This window comes from Mustelus asterias, chromosome 10 (genome assembly GCF_964213995.1).
Source record: "Mustelus asterias chromosome 10, sMusAst1.hap1.1, whole genome shotgun sequence".
Lineage (NCBI taxonomy): Eukaryota > Metazoa > Chordata > Chondrichthyes > Carcharhiniformes > Triakidae > Mustelus > Mustelus asterias.
Genome location: NC_135810.1, coordinates 80,424,923 through 80,440,664, shown reverse-complemented (window position 1 = coordinate 80,440,664; position 15,742 = coordinate 80,424,923). Strand labels below are relative to the sequence as shown.

The 15,742-nt window shown below is 41.5% G+C and overlaps 1 protein-coding gene across 2 annotated transcripts in view; it reads left to right on the top strand.

Annotated features, from left to right (window-relative positions):
• pdgfd (platelet derived growth factor d) overlaps positions 1–15,194 on the top strand; it is a 172,626-nt gene extending 157,432 nt beyond the window's left edge. For both annotated transcript variants that reach the window (XM_078222030.1, XM_078222031.1), the window contains exon 7: positions 12,913–15,194. In XM_078222030.1, the coding sequence (XP_078078156.1) occupies positions 12,913–13,044 (132 nt within the window). In that variant the 3' untranslated portion in view covers positions 13,045–15,194. The remainder of the gene's footprint in view (positions 1–12,912) is intronic.
• Positions 15,195–15,742: the final 548 nt, after the last annotated feature.

Below are 15,742 nucleotides of genomic sequence, written 5' to 3'. Positions count from 1 at the left end.
AATGACCAATTTAATAACAGAAACCTTTGACCCTTTTAATTGTGCAGCATGCAGTCAAATAAAATGCATTGAAATTAGCCTCATCCAACTTTGCTTTCCAACAATGGGTCATTTGGAAGATGAAAACAAATGTTTCATTAATATTAATGACCTAAATCGTATTTTTTTCCACATATTGGATTTAATCTGTTGATATTGCACTGATGCACAAGAAATAATTCTCCAGCTCTGCTGAATCATGCATGTAGAATCTGAACTAGCTGTCTAGAAAAATCCTTCAGAAGGTAAAAGGACGCTTAAGAATAGCAAGAATCTTAATACAAGAGATTGAAAGAAATCCCGTTTTCAACAAATCAAAATTCTAAAGAGTAGAATGGAGGAGGATAGGGTGACTGCAGAAAGTTAACTCCCTCTATTATCTCATTTTCCCAGCACCCTCAGCATAACAATCCCCTCCAAAGTTCTAGTTTTTATTTTATTATTCATGAAGCTTATCATTCAGGGGTAGCACATTTGTATCTGAGTTGGAAGAATGCAGGCTCAAACCTCATGCAGAGAGTGCAGTACAGAGGGAGTACAGAAGAAGCTCCAAAATAAAAGGAGTCATATTGGACTTGAAACGTTAATTCTGTTCCTCTCTCCACAGATGCTGCCAGACCTGCTGAGTTTTTCTAGTACTTTCTATTTTTATTTCAGATCACCAGCATTATTTTGCTTTTGTTTTAGTACAGAGGGGGTGCCACACCATTAGAGGTGTTGCCCTTTGAATGAGGTGTTAAACCAAGGCCTCATCTTCTCTCTCAGGTGGACGTAACAAATTTCATGGCACAGCTCTAAGAAGACCAGGTGAGTTCCCCTCAGGTCAACATTTATTCCTCAACTAAGATCACTAAGAGAATTGACCTGGTCATTATCTTATTGCTGATTAAGGAACCTTGCTTTTCACATGATGACCACATTCCCTCTATTACAATAGTGAACTGATTGGTTATAAAGCATTTGGGGATGCTCTGAGATTATGAGAAGCACTATATAAATGTAAGTCCTTACTTCCTAACAAACAGTAAACTGAAAATGTTCCTGTCTTCTTTGAAATGTAATATGCATTTCAGGCAGTTGGAAGACACAGTTACTTTGATTTCTTGCACGCTATAGAAACAAAACATACCATTCATAGAGTTCATGGGGGAGAAGGAAAGGAGAGGGTGCAGAATGCAGTGTTAGAGTCACAGCTAGGGTGTGGAGAAAGATCAACTTAATGCAAGGTAGGTCCATTCAAAAGTCTGATGGCAGCAGGAAAGAAGCTGTTCTTGAGTCAGTTGGGTATGTGCCCTCAGACATTTGTATCTTTTTTCCGATGGAAGATGGTGGAAGAGAGCATGCCCGGGGTGCATGGGGTCCTTGATTATGCTGGCTGCTTCTCCGAGACTGCGGAAAGTATAGGCGGAGGCACTGGCTGGGAGACTGGTTTGCGTGATGGACTGGGCTACGTTCACAACGCTTTGTAGTTTCTTGTGGTCTTAGTCAGAGCAGGAGCTGTGATACATCCGGAAATGAGGCTTTCTATGGTGCATCTGTAAAAGTTGGTGAAAGTCAGAGTGGACATGCCAAATTTTCTTAGCTTCCTGAGAATGTAGATAGATGAGGAGGATGAAGGTTTATTCAAGCATTAATCTTAGTAACCATAGAATCCCTACAGTGCAGAAGGAGACCATTTGGCCCATTGAGCCTGCACCGACAACAATCCCACCCAAGCCCTATCCCCGTCACCCTACATATTGACCCCATTAATCCCTCTAGCCTACACATCCCGCGACACTAAGGGGCAATTTAGCATAGCCAATCAACATAACCCGCACATCTTTGGACTGTGGGAGGAAACCGGTGCACCCGGAGGAAACCCACGCAGACACGGGGAGAGCGTGCAAACTCCACACAGACAGTGACCCAAACTGGGAATCGAACCCAGGTCCCTGGCACTGTGAAGCAGCAGTGCTAACCACTGTGCTACCATGCCGCACGATTAATGTCAGAATACTTGCAGAGTTTCCAGGATTTGAAAATAAAAGGGGCGTGGGGTTGTTAATTTGAAGATTAACCCTACGATCTTCAGGTGTAAAATTTTCTCACAGGAAAATTCAAGTCTAGCAATGGAAGTGTAACAGATGGCAAGTCCCAGTCTGGGGTGGGGGGGGGGGGGGGGGGGGGGCGCACTGGAATCAGCCATAAACCTAAAATTCAGCCATGCCATTCCTGAAAACCATGCTCTTGTGCACCCTTTTAAATGATTGCAACCTGTAATCACTTTTATTTTGAATAACAAGGGAGTAAACCTTTTTGACAATTTTCATATGAAATGCTAACAAGCTGCCATGGATTAAGACACCTTTTCTGCAACCATAAAGATAGTTCCAAGTACCAGTGAAGGAGTTTTCACATTGTGTTACGTCAGGCTATTAACCAGCCAAGAATCCTTTCACTACTTCACCTCATTCTCTAAGGGAGAAGTATGGAAATATGACAGCAACACAAACTTTACAAGAATGCATTTTGTTAAATCCACAGCAATGCATTGTAGCGCTTGGGAGTCTCATAGTCAAAGGTGTGTTAGTATTTTAAAGTTTGGAATGTCACAGCCAGCAAGCTGGTTTAGCTTCATAACTTCTACTTCATTCAGGCAATAGCTTTGCTGCATCTAATAATGTAGACATAAGTCATTTGGTGCATAAATAATGCCTAATTTATGTAAAGCTAAAAAAATTACTGGTGAGCACGCTATTTTGAACCCTACAAAAGGTTTCCTGTGTGCAAATATTGACTTAAAAATCATAAATCTGTAATTTATAAGCAGGCTCACACTTCTTTTAATGCAAAGCACACAGAGGAAATCTTCCTCTAGTGTAATTTCTGCTGTTTCAGTAGCTCAGTATCTCTGAAATGAATGGATAATCCTCACACATATTGCATTGTAATAGTGGGGCCATGCATTGTTTCCTTTCTTTGAAACAACTAAAGAGGGAAAGTGACAATTAAAGCAGTTTTCCTTCATTTGAAGGAACCTTTTCAAATGGAGGGTTACAAGTGTTAAAATCTATTTTACACCATTAAAAGTCTCACCTGATGAAAGAGCAGCGCTCCGAAAGCTCGTGATTCCAAATAAACCTGTTGGACTTTAACCTGGTGTTGTGAGACTTCCTACTGTGCCCTACTCCAGTCCAACACTGGCATCTCCACATCATATTTTACACCATACTGTTTAGTACTTTTGAAAGAGTGCGTTAAAAAAAATTACTTCCCCAAATTACACACATGCGCTTTACTGTAAGGATGGGATTTTATGGCCTCGCTCATCCTGAAATTGTAAAATCCCGCCAGAGGTCAACGGACCTTCCATGGTCCGCCCCTCGCCCACTCCAATTCCCATGGTGGGCGGGATGGTAAAATTCTGACCTATGTGCCTGAACATATTCATCAACAACAGAAATACTCAATTTGTGTAAACTAGATATGACCTCACTTACATCTGATTGCCATTCAAAGTCACCTTGCATATTTTTCTAACGGCAACTGTTTTTGTCTGGTATAGTGTTCGCCAATGTGAATTTCTGTGGTTGTTAGCAACCCACAACGAAATTTGAGAAATAACACTTTCGGATAGTCCCCAAGCTATCATAACACTTGAAGCATCAATAAGATTTGGTAAACATGTTTGTTGACTTTTATTGGCTATAACTCAACTTCTATCCACAAAGCCATCCGCTCACATGTGCTTGAAGTTCTTAAAATTCTTCTGTAACTGTGTATTATGTGGAATGTTTTCCAAATTGTCCAGCTGGATAAATGAATGCAGTATTTATTAGCACTTCATGTTCTTATTTGAACACTTCCCAAACTGCATGAATCATATTGTTATTCAAGTTTTGTTTATTAGGCTTATTCCACCAGGAATATTTTCTAGCTGTCCTCTAATTAAACCCTTCACGAGTACATATATTCAAAATTTACTTCAAATTTTATATTAAACAAATCAGTATTATTATAAAAATGCACATTTCAATCAGGAATACAATCACAATGTGCAGATTTAAAGTGAAAGATTCGGAAGTGTCACAGAGGACAATGGACATCTCTGTGCTACTGTAATTCATTCATCCTTTACATTATGAAGAGATTTGTCAAACTGCAGAAACCCTAATGAGTGCTGCAGTGACATGATTTCAAGACGTCAGTGTCAGTAAGTGATCTTTTTGTAATTGTGATTTAATTTACAAGATTAATGAAATCATCCCAAATAGTTATATGATAATTTAGCTTCAGCTGCAATATTACAATCAGTAAGAAGGGACAATTTAATAGTTAGGGAACAGAGATGATTTAGAATTGAACTGACATTGCATACATGGTCAAGATCATGATGTGGTGATGCCGGCGTTGGACTGGGGTGGGCACAGTAAGAAGTCTCACAATATCAGGTTAAAGTCCAACAGGTTTATTTGGAATCACGAGCATTCGGAGCACTGCCCCTTCATCAGGTGAGTCGACACATGGTTAAGATCAACACACAAGCCTATAGCACTTCTCTAATATCCACGTGTTCTCTCATGATGAAATATAGCACCTATCAGTGAGATTTTGTGACTGAGCTTCTCCTTAAGTTTCTTTAAGACATGAAAACAAAATAGGTCGTGTGAGTGTAGATGCTATTCTTTCCCAGAGAACCTTAACATGCCAACCGTTTGTATGCAGATGTTCATGTGCAGTTTGACACTTTTTCTGACACTGTCCTCTCAGGCCTTGCAAGCTAAATGAATTTGAATGAATAAATTAAGTGAGGAATGGCCTTCCTCACTTTAATATCCTGTGATATTGTGAAATAGAATTGACCATACATTAAAGTAATTCTGTAAGTGGTAGCCAGTATGGCATTGGAATGAGCAGATCCTATCTTTCCAATCAATTATGAGAAACTGCTATCCTCAGTGGATATTGGAGACTTCAGAATATCATGGAAGGCTGTACTGTACAATGCTGTGCTATCGGAGGGGTAGTATTGTTTGGAGACAGGCTACTTCATCAGCCCAATTCTCAGATTTGTATTTCATATAAGCTATTCTCTTCACTAGGAGCACAGAATCAACCCGTTACTGTTATGTTCTTCTCTTTGAAATGAACGTGGCAATCGTAGACCAGGATTGGTGAAACAATAACATAGGTTCGTTACCTAAAGTTAAGGCTATATTCAGATGCAGTTCACTCAGAGGCTAAGTGTGTTACATCTGATCTTTGCTGCTGCTGCTTGCAGACGTCCATGGGACTAATACTTCATATCCTGTTGATGTGGCATTGATTGACAGTAGTTTAAGCTGTGCCTCTTAAAAGTATGTACACATTATATCACAGCACCTTTTTTACTCTAATTAAGGGTTTGTCCTTAAAAAAAAATCAAACTATTTACATGACAGCCAAAGAAAATAACATTGAGATTGAATGTACTTTAATACAGAGCAATACATTTACTAATCTCTGAAAGAGACCTATCCAGCCAGACTTAGTTATAGTGATATTTGGTGGAAGTTGCTGTGTGTTTAGGGTTAATTTGTTTACATTGCATCTTAAACTGCATCCGAGTTGGAATAGGGTGCTCCTGGTTGTGATGTTATTCTGATTTGGCATCTGTTATGTCCCACTATGAGGTCATTTGGTGTTCACATTTGATATGATCTTGGTTCTAGGCTTATGCTGACGAGTTCTGTCAGATTCCATGTGCTATCAGTTGGGTGTTGTACTCGAACCTTCTGAATGAAGTTCAGATCGGATAATTCATTACCCGCATGCTGGTCATGGTCATCTTTCATCATCCCCTTTTTGAATCATACATCATGTATTCTGGGAATATTGATGAATAATGACTGGGAAGTGTTGTCTATTTTTGTCTACCAATTCCGCATTGGTTTTGCAGTATGTTTGGAATATGTGTACCTATTCAGTTATAACAGTGTCATTCAATCTGTTGGCTGATGATCTATATTGCAGAGTTAGGTGATCTTCTCCCAGTATTACCATCTGGTTTCCAATGGTGCTGCTTGTTGTCTGTAAACATGTATTCGTCTTGACGATACTATGGATGGTAGCCAAGGATATGCCCTTGCATGCGGGTAAGCCTCCGATCACTGAACCTGCAATGTCCAAAATATAAGGTATCTGGGGTGACCAGAGTGAGTCTTTGTAGTGACGCTTGAGTGTAATGCATCCCAGGGGCAGAGGGGTGAATTTTCCCGCTCCACCCGCCACAGGAATCATAGCGGACGAGGGGCAGGCCATGGAAAGGTGCGTTGACCTCGGGCAGGATTTTCCGGTGTCAGGGCAACTGTGGCCGGAAAATCCCACCTAGAATCTCCGAGCTATTCTACACAGTGAGTTTGGCGGTGGTTGGTTGAATCATCAAATGTCACTTCTGTGGGTACATACATTTGAGTGTGTGAAGTGGAAGGGTGCTTGCATTTGCACAGGTAACCGGTATTGTACATAGATTCTGTTGACCCTGTATCTGTGGCCATATAAACTGGAGGGTGGAAAGACTTGTGTTGGTACCAGCGTGCCGATATATTCTTTGATGTTCACTGTACTGGATGTCTGCTCACTTTGTGTGAGGATGCTCCAGCCATGCTCATCATCTGATCATACAGCTTGGCTGGACATTTGGTGGATCTTGTCTTTATGCTGTTTGGTGCACACTCTTGATTGGTTAGAATGCTGAAATTGTTTGACCTCCTTGTGGCTTTAAACCATTTGTATTGGCCTTTCCTTCCTGCATTGTCACGTCCCGAGTCCTCTGGCACCACATGCCTTGCATACAGCATTTTCTTGGTGCATGTCTGAAGCTAAACCTCCTGCATAGCTTATTAGGCTTGCTTGCATTGACTAGCATAGTGGATGAATTATACACAGACTGTCAAACCATTAGTATGGCTTGTTATTTGCATCCATTTTGTAATTATGCTTCCATAGTGTAACCTGTGAGTTGGTCCAAGATGTCTTTCCGGAATGTTCCCATTGGGATAGATACTATTATATGCTTTATCTTTCTGTCAGCTAATGCTGCTGCTGTGACATCACAATCATGCCTTTGTCTCAACATTTACTTATGAAGAGATCAATAATCTCTGCTGATTGCTGCCTGAAAGCCATGAATTCCAGACCATGTACTCTGAAGCTGAGCTTCATTCTTAATTGACCTTTGAGTGTTCATCATATTTTATCTGGATTGTAAGATCCTAAGGTCATCAGACCGACCTGATGTGTTCAGTCCATGGAGGCTTTCATTGCCTGTAGCAGTTTTAATTTTAATATCTTGTTTATCTGTTCTGGAAATAATGAGGTCCAGAAAGTGCAGTTTGATGCATTGTTAGAACAAACTCCAATAGAGGATCTGTAGCTTTCCAATTGAGTGTTGTAAATTTTGTGATCAGCTTTTAGCTTTCTGCGTGATTTTCAATGCTTTCTGGGGCAGCACGGTGGCACAGTGGTTAGCACTGCTGCCTCACAGCGTCAGGGACCCAGGTTCAATTCTGGCCTTGGGTCACTGTCTGTGTGGAGTCTGCACAATCTCCCCATGTCTGCGTAGGTCCCCTCTGGGTGCTCCGGTTTCCTCCCACAGTTCAAAGATGTGCGGGTTAGGTGCATTGGCCATGCTAAATTAACCCTAATGTCAGGGGGATTAGAGGGTAAATATTGCAGACGACACAAAGATAAGTGGAAAAGTGAATCGTGTGGAGGACGGAGAAGATCTGCAGAGAGATTTGGACAGGCTGAGTGAGTGGGCGAGGATATGGCAAATGGAGTATAACGTTGATAAATGCGAGGTTATACACTTTGGAGGAAATAATAACAAATGGGATTACTATCTCAATGGAAACAAATTAAAACATGCTACCGTGCAAAGGGACCTGGGGGTCCTTGTGCATGAGACGCAAAAGCCCAGTCTGCAGGTACAACAGGTGATCAAGAAGGCAAATGGGATGTTGGCCTATATTGCGAAGGGGATAGAATATAAAAGCAGGGATGTCTTGATGCACCTGTACAGGGCATTGGTGAGGCCGCAGCTGGAATACTGTGTGCAGTATTGGTCCCCTTATATGAGGAAGGATATATTGGCATTGGAGGGAGTGCAGAGAAGGTTCACCAGGTTGATACCGGAGATGAGGGGTTTGGATTATGAGGAGAGGCTGAGGAGATTGGGTTTGTACTCGTTGGAGTTTAGAAGGATGAGGGGGGATCTTATGGAGACTTATAAGATAATGCGGGGGCTGGATAGGGTGGAGGCGGAGAGATTCTTTCCACTTAGTAAGGAAGTTAAAACTAGAGGACACAGCCTCAAAATAAAGGGGGGTCGGTTTAAGACAGAGTTGAGGAGGAACTTCTTCTCCCAGAGGGTGGTGAATCTCTGGAATTCTCTGCCCACTGAGGTGGTGGAGGCTACCTCGCTGAATATGTTTAAAGCGCGGATGGATGGATTCCTGATCGGTAAGGGAATTAAGGGTTATGGGGATCAGGCGGGTAAGTGGTACTGATCCACGTCAGATCAGCCATGATCTTATTGAATGGCGGGGCAGGCTCGAGGGGCTAGATGGCCTACTCCTGCTCCTATTTCTTATGTTCTTATATGTGGGGTTACAGGAATAGGGCCTGGGGTGAGATTGTGGTCGGTGCAGACTCAATCGGCCAAATAGCCTCCTTCTGAACCACAGGGATTCTATGATTCTTTTGACAGCTATGCAAGTTTCCACCAGCTGTTTTAGAGTTAATTTAGCTCTGAGTTGCAAAACCTTTTAGTGGCCATTGTCTTAGCTGGACATAAGTTACTGCTTGACTGCAATGGTAGCGCTGTTGAGCAGCCTCTGATTTTTCCCAGGTTCTGCTCTGTGCTCTGCCCACATATCAGTGATTTAAGCATGAAAATCGCTGCAGCCTTCAAAGTTGAAAACATTTAATGAAAAAAAAGCTTTTTTCACCGGCTTCTTCTGACTGTTGTTGGATGGATTCTTCTTTTCAGCCCAATCTACAGCATTTTAACTTCAGCAATAATAAATTCACCTGTCCGTGAGTCCTGTTTACAGTCAGATCTTTCACACTGTTTTATTTAAGTTCTGTCCCTGCTTAAACTTCACAGCTGATAGACTTTTACTATTTAAGCTCTCACAGGTTTGAACACTCTTACTGGGATCCAATGCCTGCTGGCTAGAGTAATGTGCAATCTCAGACAGAAGATGCAGTGTATGTATAATCCCTACTAAGCTACAGAAGCCTTACACGGGGGGTGTCTTAACAGTTGTTTCACTTTCACATCAGTTCTTTTCTTCTGCTAGATGTGAAGGAGTTGAGCCTTGTACTCTGCTCAGTTAAATCTTCGCAAACCATGCCGCCACGCTGCCACCATGTTATGTTCTTCTATTAAACGTACCGGTCATACACAAGGATTGGTGAAACAATAATGTGGATTCTTTATTTGAAGATAAGACTATGTACAGGTACAGTTAACTCAGAGGCCAAGTATAGTATACCTGATCTCAGTGACTGCTGCTTACAGACTGCAAGTCATGAGACTAATGCATTATATCCTATTGATGTGGTATTGATTGACAGTAGTTTAAAAAATAGGTCCTTAAATGTGCATGCACATCAGACAATGTATCTGAATCACCAGAAATCCTTTGATAAAATGCTGTTTCCAAGGCTGCTACACAATCTTAAGGCTGGATGTTCGGGTTAAAAGCTGAAAGAGGGGAGGAATCAATATTAGTCATTGAAGTGATGTCAGGTATTGTAATGTTTTGAATGGATGCCCAAGAATTAATGCTGTCGTCTTTACCATATTCAATCTAGAATTACCCAATTTCTAAAACACAATGCCACAATGGGTGGCACAGTGGTTAGCACTGCTGCCTCACAGCTCCAGGGACCTGGGTTCAATTCCCGGCTTGGGTCACGGTCTGTGCGGAGTCTGCACGTTCTCCCCGTGTCTGCGTGTGTTTCTTCCGGGTGCTCCAGTTTCCTCACACAGTCCAAAGATGTGCGGGTTAGGTGCATTGGTCATGCTAAATTGCCCCTTAGTGCCCCGGGATGCATAGGTTAGAGGGACTAGCAAGTTAAATATGTGGGTTTACAGGGATGGGGCCTGGGTGGGATTGTTGTCGGTGCAGACTCGATGGGTCGAATGGCCTCCTTCTGTTCTGTAGGCATTCTATGAATGCACATTGGTCAAGTTGAATAGAGATGCAGCTGAGTCAAGTAAATGGGAGAATTCGAAAGGAGCTGGACAGTGGGCTGAATTCCACCAATCAGGTGAATGGCCTTATGTAGGCAGCAAACATGCGCCGCCATCACACATGGGCAGGACCTCCCCCCTGAATTGGCTATTCAGGCAGCCCATGCCTGAGGGCTGTTAGCCCAATCAGATGGCTGATAACTCAGCAGTGAAACAATGGCCGCTGCTCAGGCAGGCCAGATACCTGCAGCCTCCAGTGGATAAGATAAATATAAATCTTAAAATCGAAGAGCTGAATGTTGAAGGGTAAACATCTCCAGGGATATTGTTGGGGCTGTGGGGGCCCTTCTTCCATGCCCCCGTAACCCTCTTCTTTAAAACCCTTCCCCTGGGATGTCGCTGGGAGACTTCCTCCATGTCGCAGGGGGCCTCATTACATCGAGGCAGGCTATCAATCCGCAAAATGCCAGCAGCATAGTGAAACCACCCTTAATAGGTCTACATGTGTCTACATTAGCAGCCCATCTCATTGGGATGAGCCAGTCCGATTCTGATCCCACCATCTGTAAAATTCCCCAACAACGGGACAAGGTCAGGAAGTTAATCTGACACAGCTCACCATGACTCTAACACTGCTCCCCACCCCTTATGGTGGCACAGTGGTTAGCACTGCTGCCTTACAGTGCCAGGGACCCGGGTTCGATTCCCAGCTTGGGTCACTGCCTGTGTGGAGGTTGCACATTCTCCCTGTGTCTGTGTGGGTTTCCTCCGGGTGCTCCGGTTTCCTCCCACAGTCCAAAGATGTACGGGTTCAGTTGATTGGCTATGCTAAATTGCCCATAGTGTCCCAGGATGGGTAGGTTAGAGGGATTAGCAGGGTAAATGTGTGGGGTTATGGGGGTAAGGCATGGGGTGGGATTATTGTCAGTGCAGACTCGATGGGCTGAATGGCCTCCTTCTGCACTGTAGAGTTTCTATGATTAATGGTTGGCAGAATTCAGCCCAATATTTGTAACTGAGAAATGAAAAAAAAACTAGTGCTTTCCACAACCACAGACATCCTAAAGTGCTTTTACAGCCAATGGAGTACTTTTGAAGCATAAAGTCATAGTTGTAATGTAGGAAATGTGGCAGTCAATTTGTACACAGCAAGAACAGCAATGTGATAATGACCAGATCATTTGTTCTTTTCAGCCGTGTTCACTGAGGGATAAATGCTTGGCAGAATATTGGGGATTTCCTTCATAACAGATCCATGGGATCTATTACATCCACCTGACAGAGAGCCAATGGGGCTGTGTGTGACCGCAACAAAGATTCTAAGTCTGAATGACAGCTGTGGGTTCTTGAAAGGAAATAAGTGGTCCGCAAAAGTAGTAGCAAAACCACTTAACCCCTTTGAAGGACCACAGCTGTCATTCAGGCTTAGCGTTTTTGCAAATGTTGCGGTTAGGAGCAATGGGGGTACTTGAGATGAATTGAAGCATGAAGAGAAAGATAAATAAACACAGCTGACTGAAGGCTGAGTCGCAAACCATTAAGTTATCAAAGTCTATTTCAAAGCATTGCACTGTAAAATTCAATGAGATGAAAGGTTGTCAATGGAATAGAAAGAGTTTCAAAGCATTTGACATTTTTCGGAAGGCTCAGAGATTTCAAATGAAAGCTGAATGGATAGTTTGTACCCCCACCCCGCCCCGCCCCCGCCCCGCCCCCACCCCCCACTGAATTTTAGTGGATTCAGGGATAATTGGTATTAATTGGTGTCATTAATGAGCCTAATTAACATCCTGCTGCCAGCAATCTCATGTCAGCCGTTTCTGTCCTCCTATTTAATCGGGGGAAGTTTTACTGCCACCAGGAGACTGACGTGGGGCCTTTCCCATCATGAAGTCGGCCCAGCCGCCACGGTACCCCATGTGACCAGCTGGATTAATTTCTGCTCAAGGTTTCAGGTCAATGGCTTCTCATCTGAACTAGTCTATATTGGCAATAAGTAGTTTATGTCTGAGACTATCATGTTAAAGCTGGTTTGGATGTCCTTTGCATTTACTTCTGTCAGTAAGGCAGAAGGAAAATGTTCAATTTCTTAAAGTTATGCTGAGAAGGGCCACAAAATAAATGCTTATTAGCAGATTGAGTTCTGAAGGAAGCTTAGAAAATCTTAGGACTCCTCATTTTTGTTTGAAAATAGACCTTATGGAAGTATACAAAATAATACACTGAATAGAAATGTTAATCGTAAGCATCATTTCACATTAAACCATTTCTTCAGGGCAAAGGGAAAATTACAGAGGCTGGTAGAGGGCAACTTCAGGCCTGATGAGAAGCACTTTCTCAAACAATACTTAAAAAGATTTTCCACATTGGTGGCAAAAGTTCTCAAGTCATTTAACAGATTATTAGATGCTCTCACGGGTGATATGTGGAAAGATGAGACAGAGTGAAAGACGGGTAAGTGTGCTCACCTGAAGAGTGAGCACCAACATCGACTAGTCAGGCCCGATGAACAACGTGTATTAGTTGAGAATTTTTCCTTATTTGTAATTATCTTTATGATCTTTGAGTGCAAGGATCAAGTTTCCTGTAACGATGTCAAGGCAATGAAATAATTCAATTTTCTGAAGGTACGCATGGTTTCATTTCAGGTGCTGAGATTTATTCCTGAACCAGGTCAGCCACGCAGGAGGGGCAGAAACAAGAACATGGCCCTGGTCGATATCCAGTTGGAGCATCACGAACGCTGCGACTGCATTTGCAGTTCCAAGCCACCACGATAAATTAAGAAGTGGATTGCTGATAGAGGCTGTTTAAGGACCTTATTTTTTAAAAACAGGATTGCATTTTGTGTACAGATGATTGCTGACACCAGAGTTAATGTTTTCCAACGTTACAGAAAGTAATTAACTGCTGCGCTTGAGTATATTCTTTAACTAGCATTGTGGCAGCCCAACTTTCATAATAATGCCTTGCTAACTGTAGTCAGAATATTATAAAACTTGAGTTTTATTAATTTGACTAGCTTTAACGCAGAGACAATCTTCAACTTTGTTTCCGAATGTTCAGGATATCATCTCAATCAGTTTACTGGATTTAAGTCTGAGAACATATCACTTGTAAAACATTGTTTAATGACCAGAGTAATTGTTGAATGTTGAAGAAGGAAGTTAATCCACAGACATGGCTTTCCTATTATCAGAAGCACCTTGAAAGTTTCACATTGTAACAACAATTTCAGATTAAATATGAAACTGATTTGTGCAAAGGGCTTATGTGAGACTATTTGGGGTTAAATTGTTTCTCAGGCAATGCTTGTTAATGCTTTGATTTCTTTCAACTACTTTTTATTACTGAACATGTAAATGATATTTAAATGCTTTTCTTCCAGTCCATTGCAAGTCTACTGAAATATAATGCAAGTTTTTAAATATTGTTGGCCAAGGAATTTATTTGTCTGTTAACAGTTTTTGTTTTATTTTTTAATACATAGCACAACGTGTGATTGTTAACCTCCACAATCTTCCTCCTAAAAGGCAGAACCTTTTTTAAAAATGAAGTATGGTTTAACTATACTGGCGATCTACTTTGGGTTCGATCAAGCCTGATCGTACAACTTACTTTGACCTGATCTTACAGATCTTTTAAATATGAGGGACATCCTTCAGTCGGGAAAGTGAATGACTCTTTGCTGAATGAAATAGACTCGAAAATGCCGAGTAACTGCATGAAAAACTGGTTGAAGCAAAGTGTTTTAAATTGAAGTCATTCAGCTTCATTCTGTTGTAGGTGAATATACTCAGTCTACAGATTTCTCCTCTCATTTATAATTATACCAGTCTTCAAGTAATCGACATCCAAATCAATATGATTGTCCATTAAAGACACTAGGCCTGTTATACCTCACCTGTTCAATTCAGACCTTAACCTGAGCATGGGAACAATTATTTCAGCTACTTTCTAAGTATCTGGCCTGCACTTACATCCATTTTAATGGATATGGTGTACAATAGGGAGCAATTTATGCCATTTTATGCTCACATCAAAAGTCACTTGCTCATTGTTAATACCAATTACCTGTGAATCATACTTTCTGGAGTAACTAAGCAAAGAGGCAAAAAAGGATAGTACATTTTGGCAATGACTATTAACGTCTTCAATGGACTAGCATATTTGAAAATCCTGTAAAGTTCAAAGATTCCGGAACAACTCCGATATGAAAAACTTTAAAACCAATTGAACTTTCACTGTTCCATTTAGAATTACGCAAGGCAATTTCATAATCTTTGAGGATTAATGGTGAAGAATTTTGAACAATGTAAATACAAATCAATTCATGAATGGAATGGATTTCACATGAGGAGGTTCACATGCCACATTTAATCGTGCTGCCTGCTTAGGATCAAGTATCTATGAAGCTCTCCGCACCTTATAAATTAATGTAATATTATCTTTCAAATTCATATCCCAAAGCACCTTTTCAGTCATCCATCACATTTACAAGTTACCAAATAAGCAACAGAAAGTGATTTTCTTAAGGAAGCATTTTTCTTAAGAAAGCGCTTATTTTATCTTAAGATTAGACATTTTTAGTTTTCTATATGTTGTATAATAATACGCTGGGCTACATTATTAGTACACATTCAGTACTGCAAGGCTTGACGGCCTTTAGAACAATTCTGCAGGGTCCTGGGATACTGATTTTGTTCTTGTGTAATAAGAACACAATTTCCTAAAGTGCAATTTTTGCATTTTAGCACAACTTATTTTTAAATATATATATAGCATTTCAAACAGCTTCTTTGTTTTTTTTTGTATGTATTATTATTAGAATTATGTGTTCTTTGTTTTGATGGAATGTAAAGATTGCTTGAGAAAGGGAATTGTAGAGGATTATTTTTTGTTATAAAATAAACTAAAATTTTCAACTTTATTTGCTATGTTATTTCCTGGCCAATTCACAAGTGTCCAGTACGAGCAGGGGGCTCGCCTGGATGGTTGCATCAAGATAAAGAGAAAGCTTGCAAATATCACGCGTTTCTAAAAGGGACCTTGTTTCGTATCGCTGAGCAGTTTGCCAGAAGCAACAGTGCAGGATGTACAGGGCTATGGACTACTTTGTGATCACACGCAGAATTTTCCCATCCTGCCTGCCACGGGAATCGTAGTGGGGGGGGGGGGGGGGGGGGAGAGCATGACCATGCAAAGGTCCATTGACCTCGGGCTGGATTTTCCGGTTTTGGGGGGAGCATGGCTGGAAAACCCCGTAAAGAATATGCTTATTGTGAAATGAGACTGGTACCTGAAGGCATCTAACCTTCCTGAGAGAAAATAAACTGGATCTCGGCCCACTCAGAGGAAAATACTGAAGTGGCATGCACAGCACTTGCCGAATGAAGCATACAGCAGGAGCATAGAAAGTTGATCCATCAGTCTCATTAAGATAATACTCGCAAGCTCCATGTGTCAGGCGTGGATTCA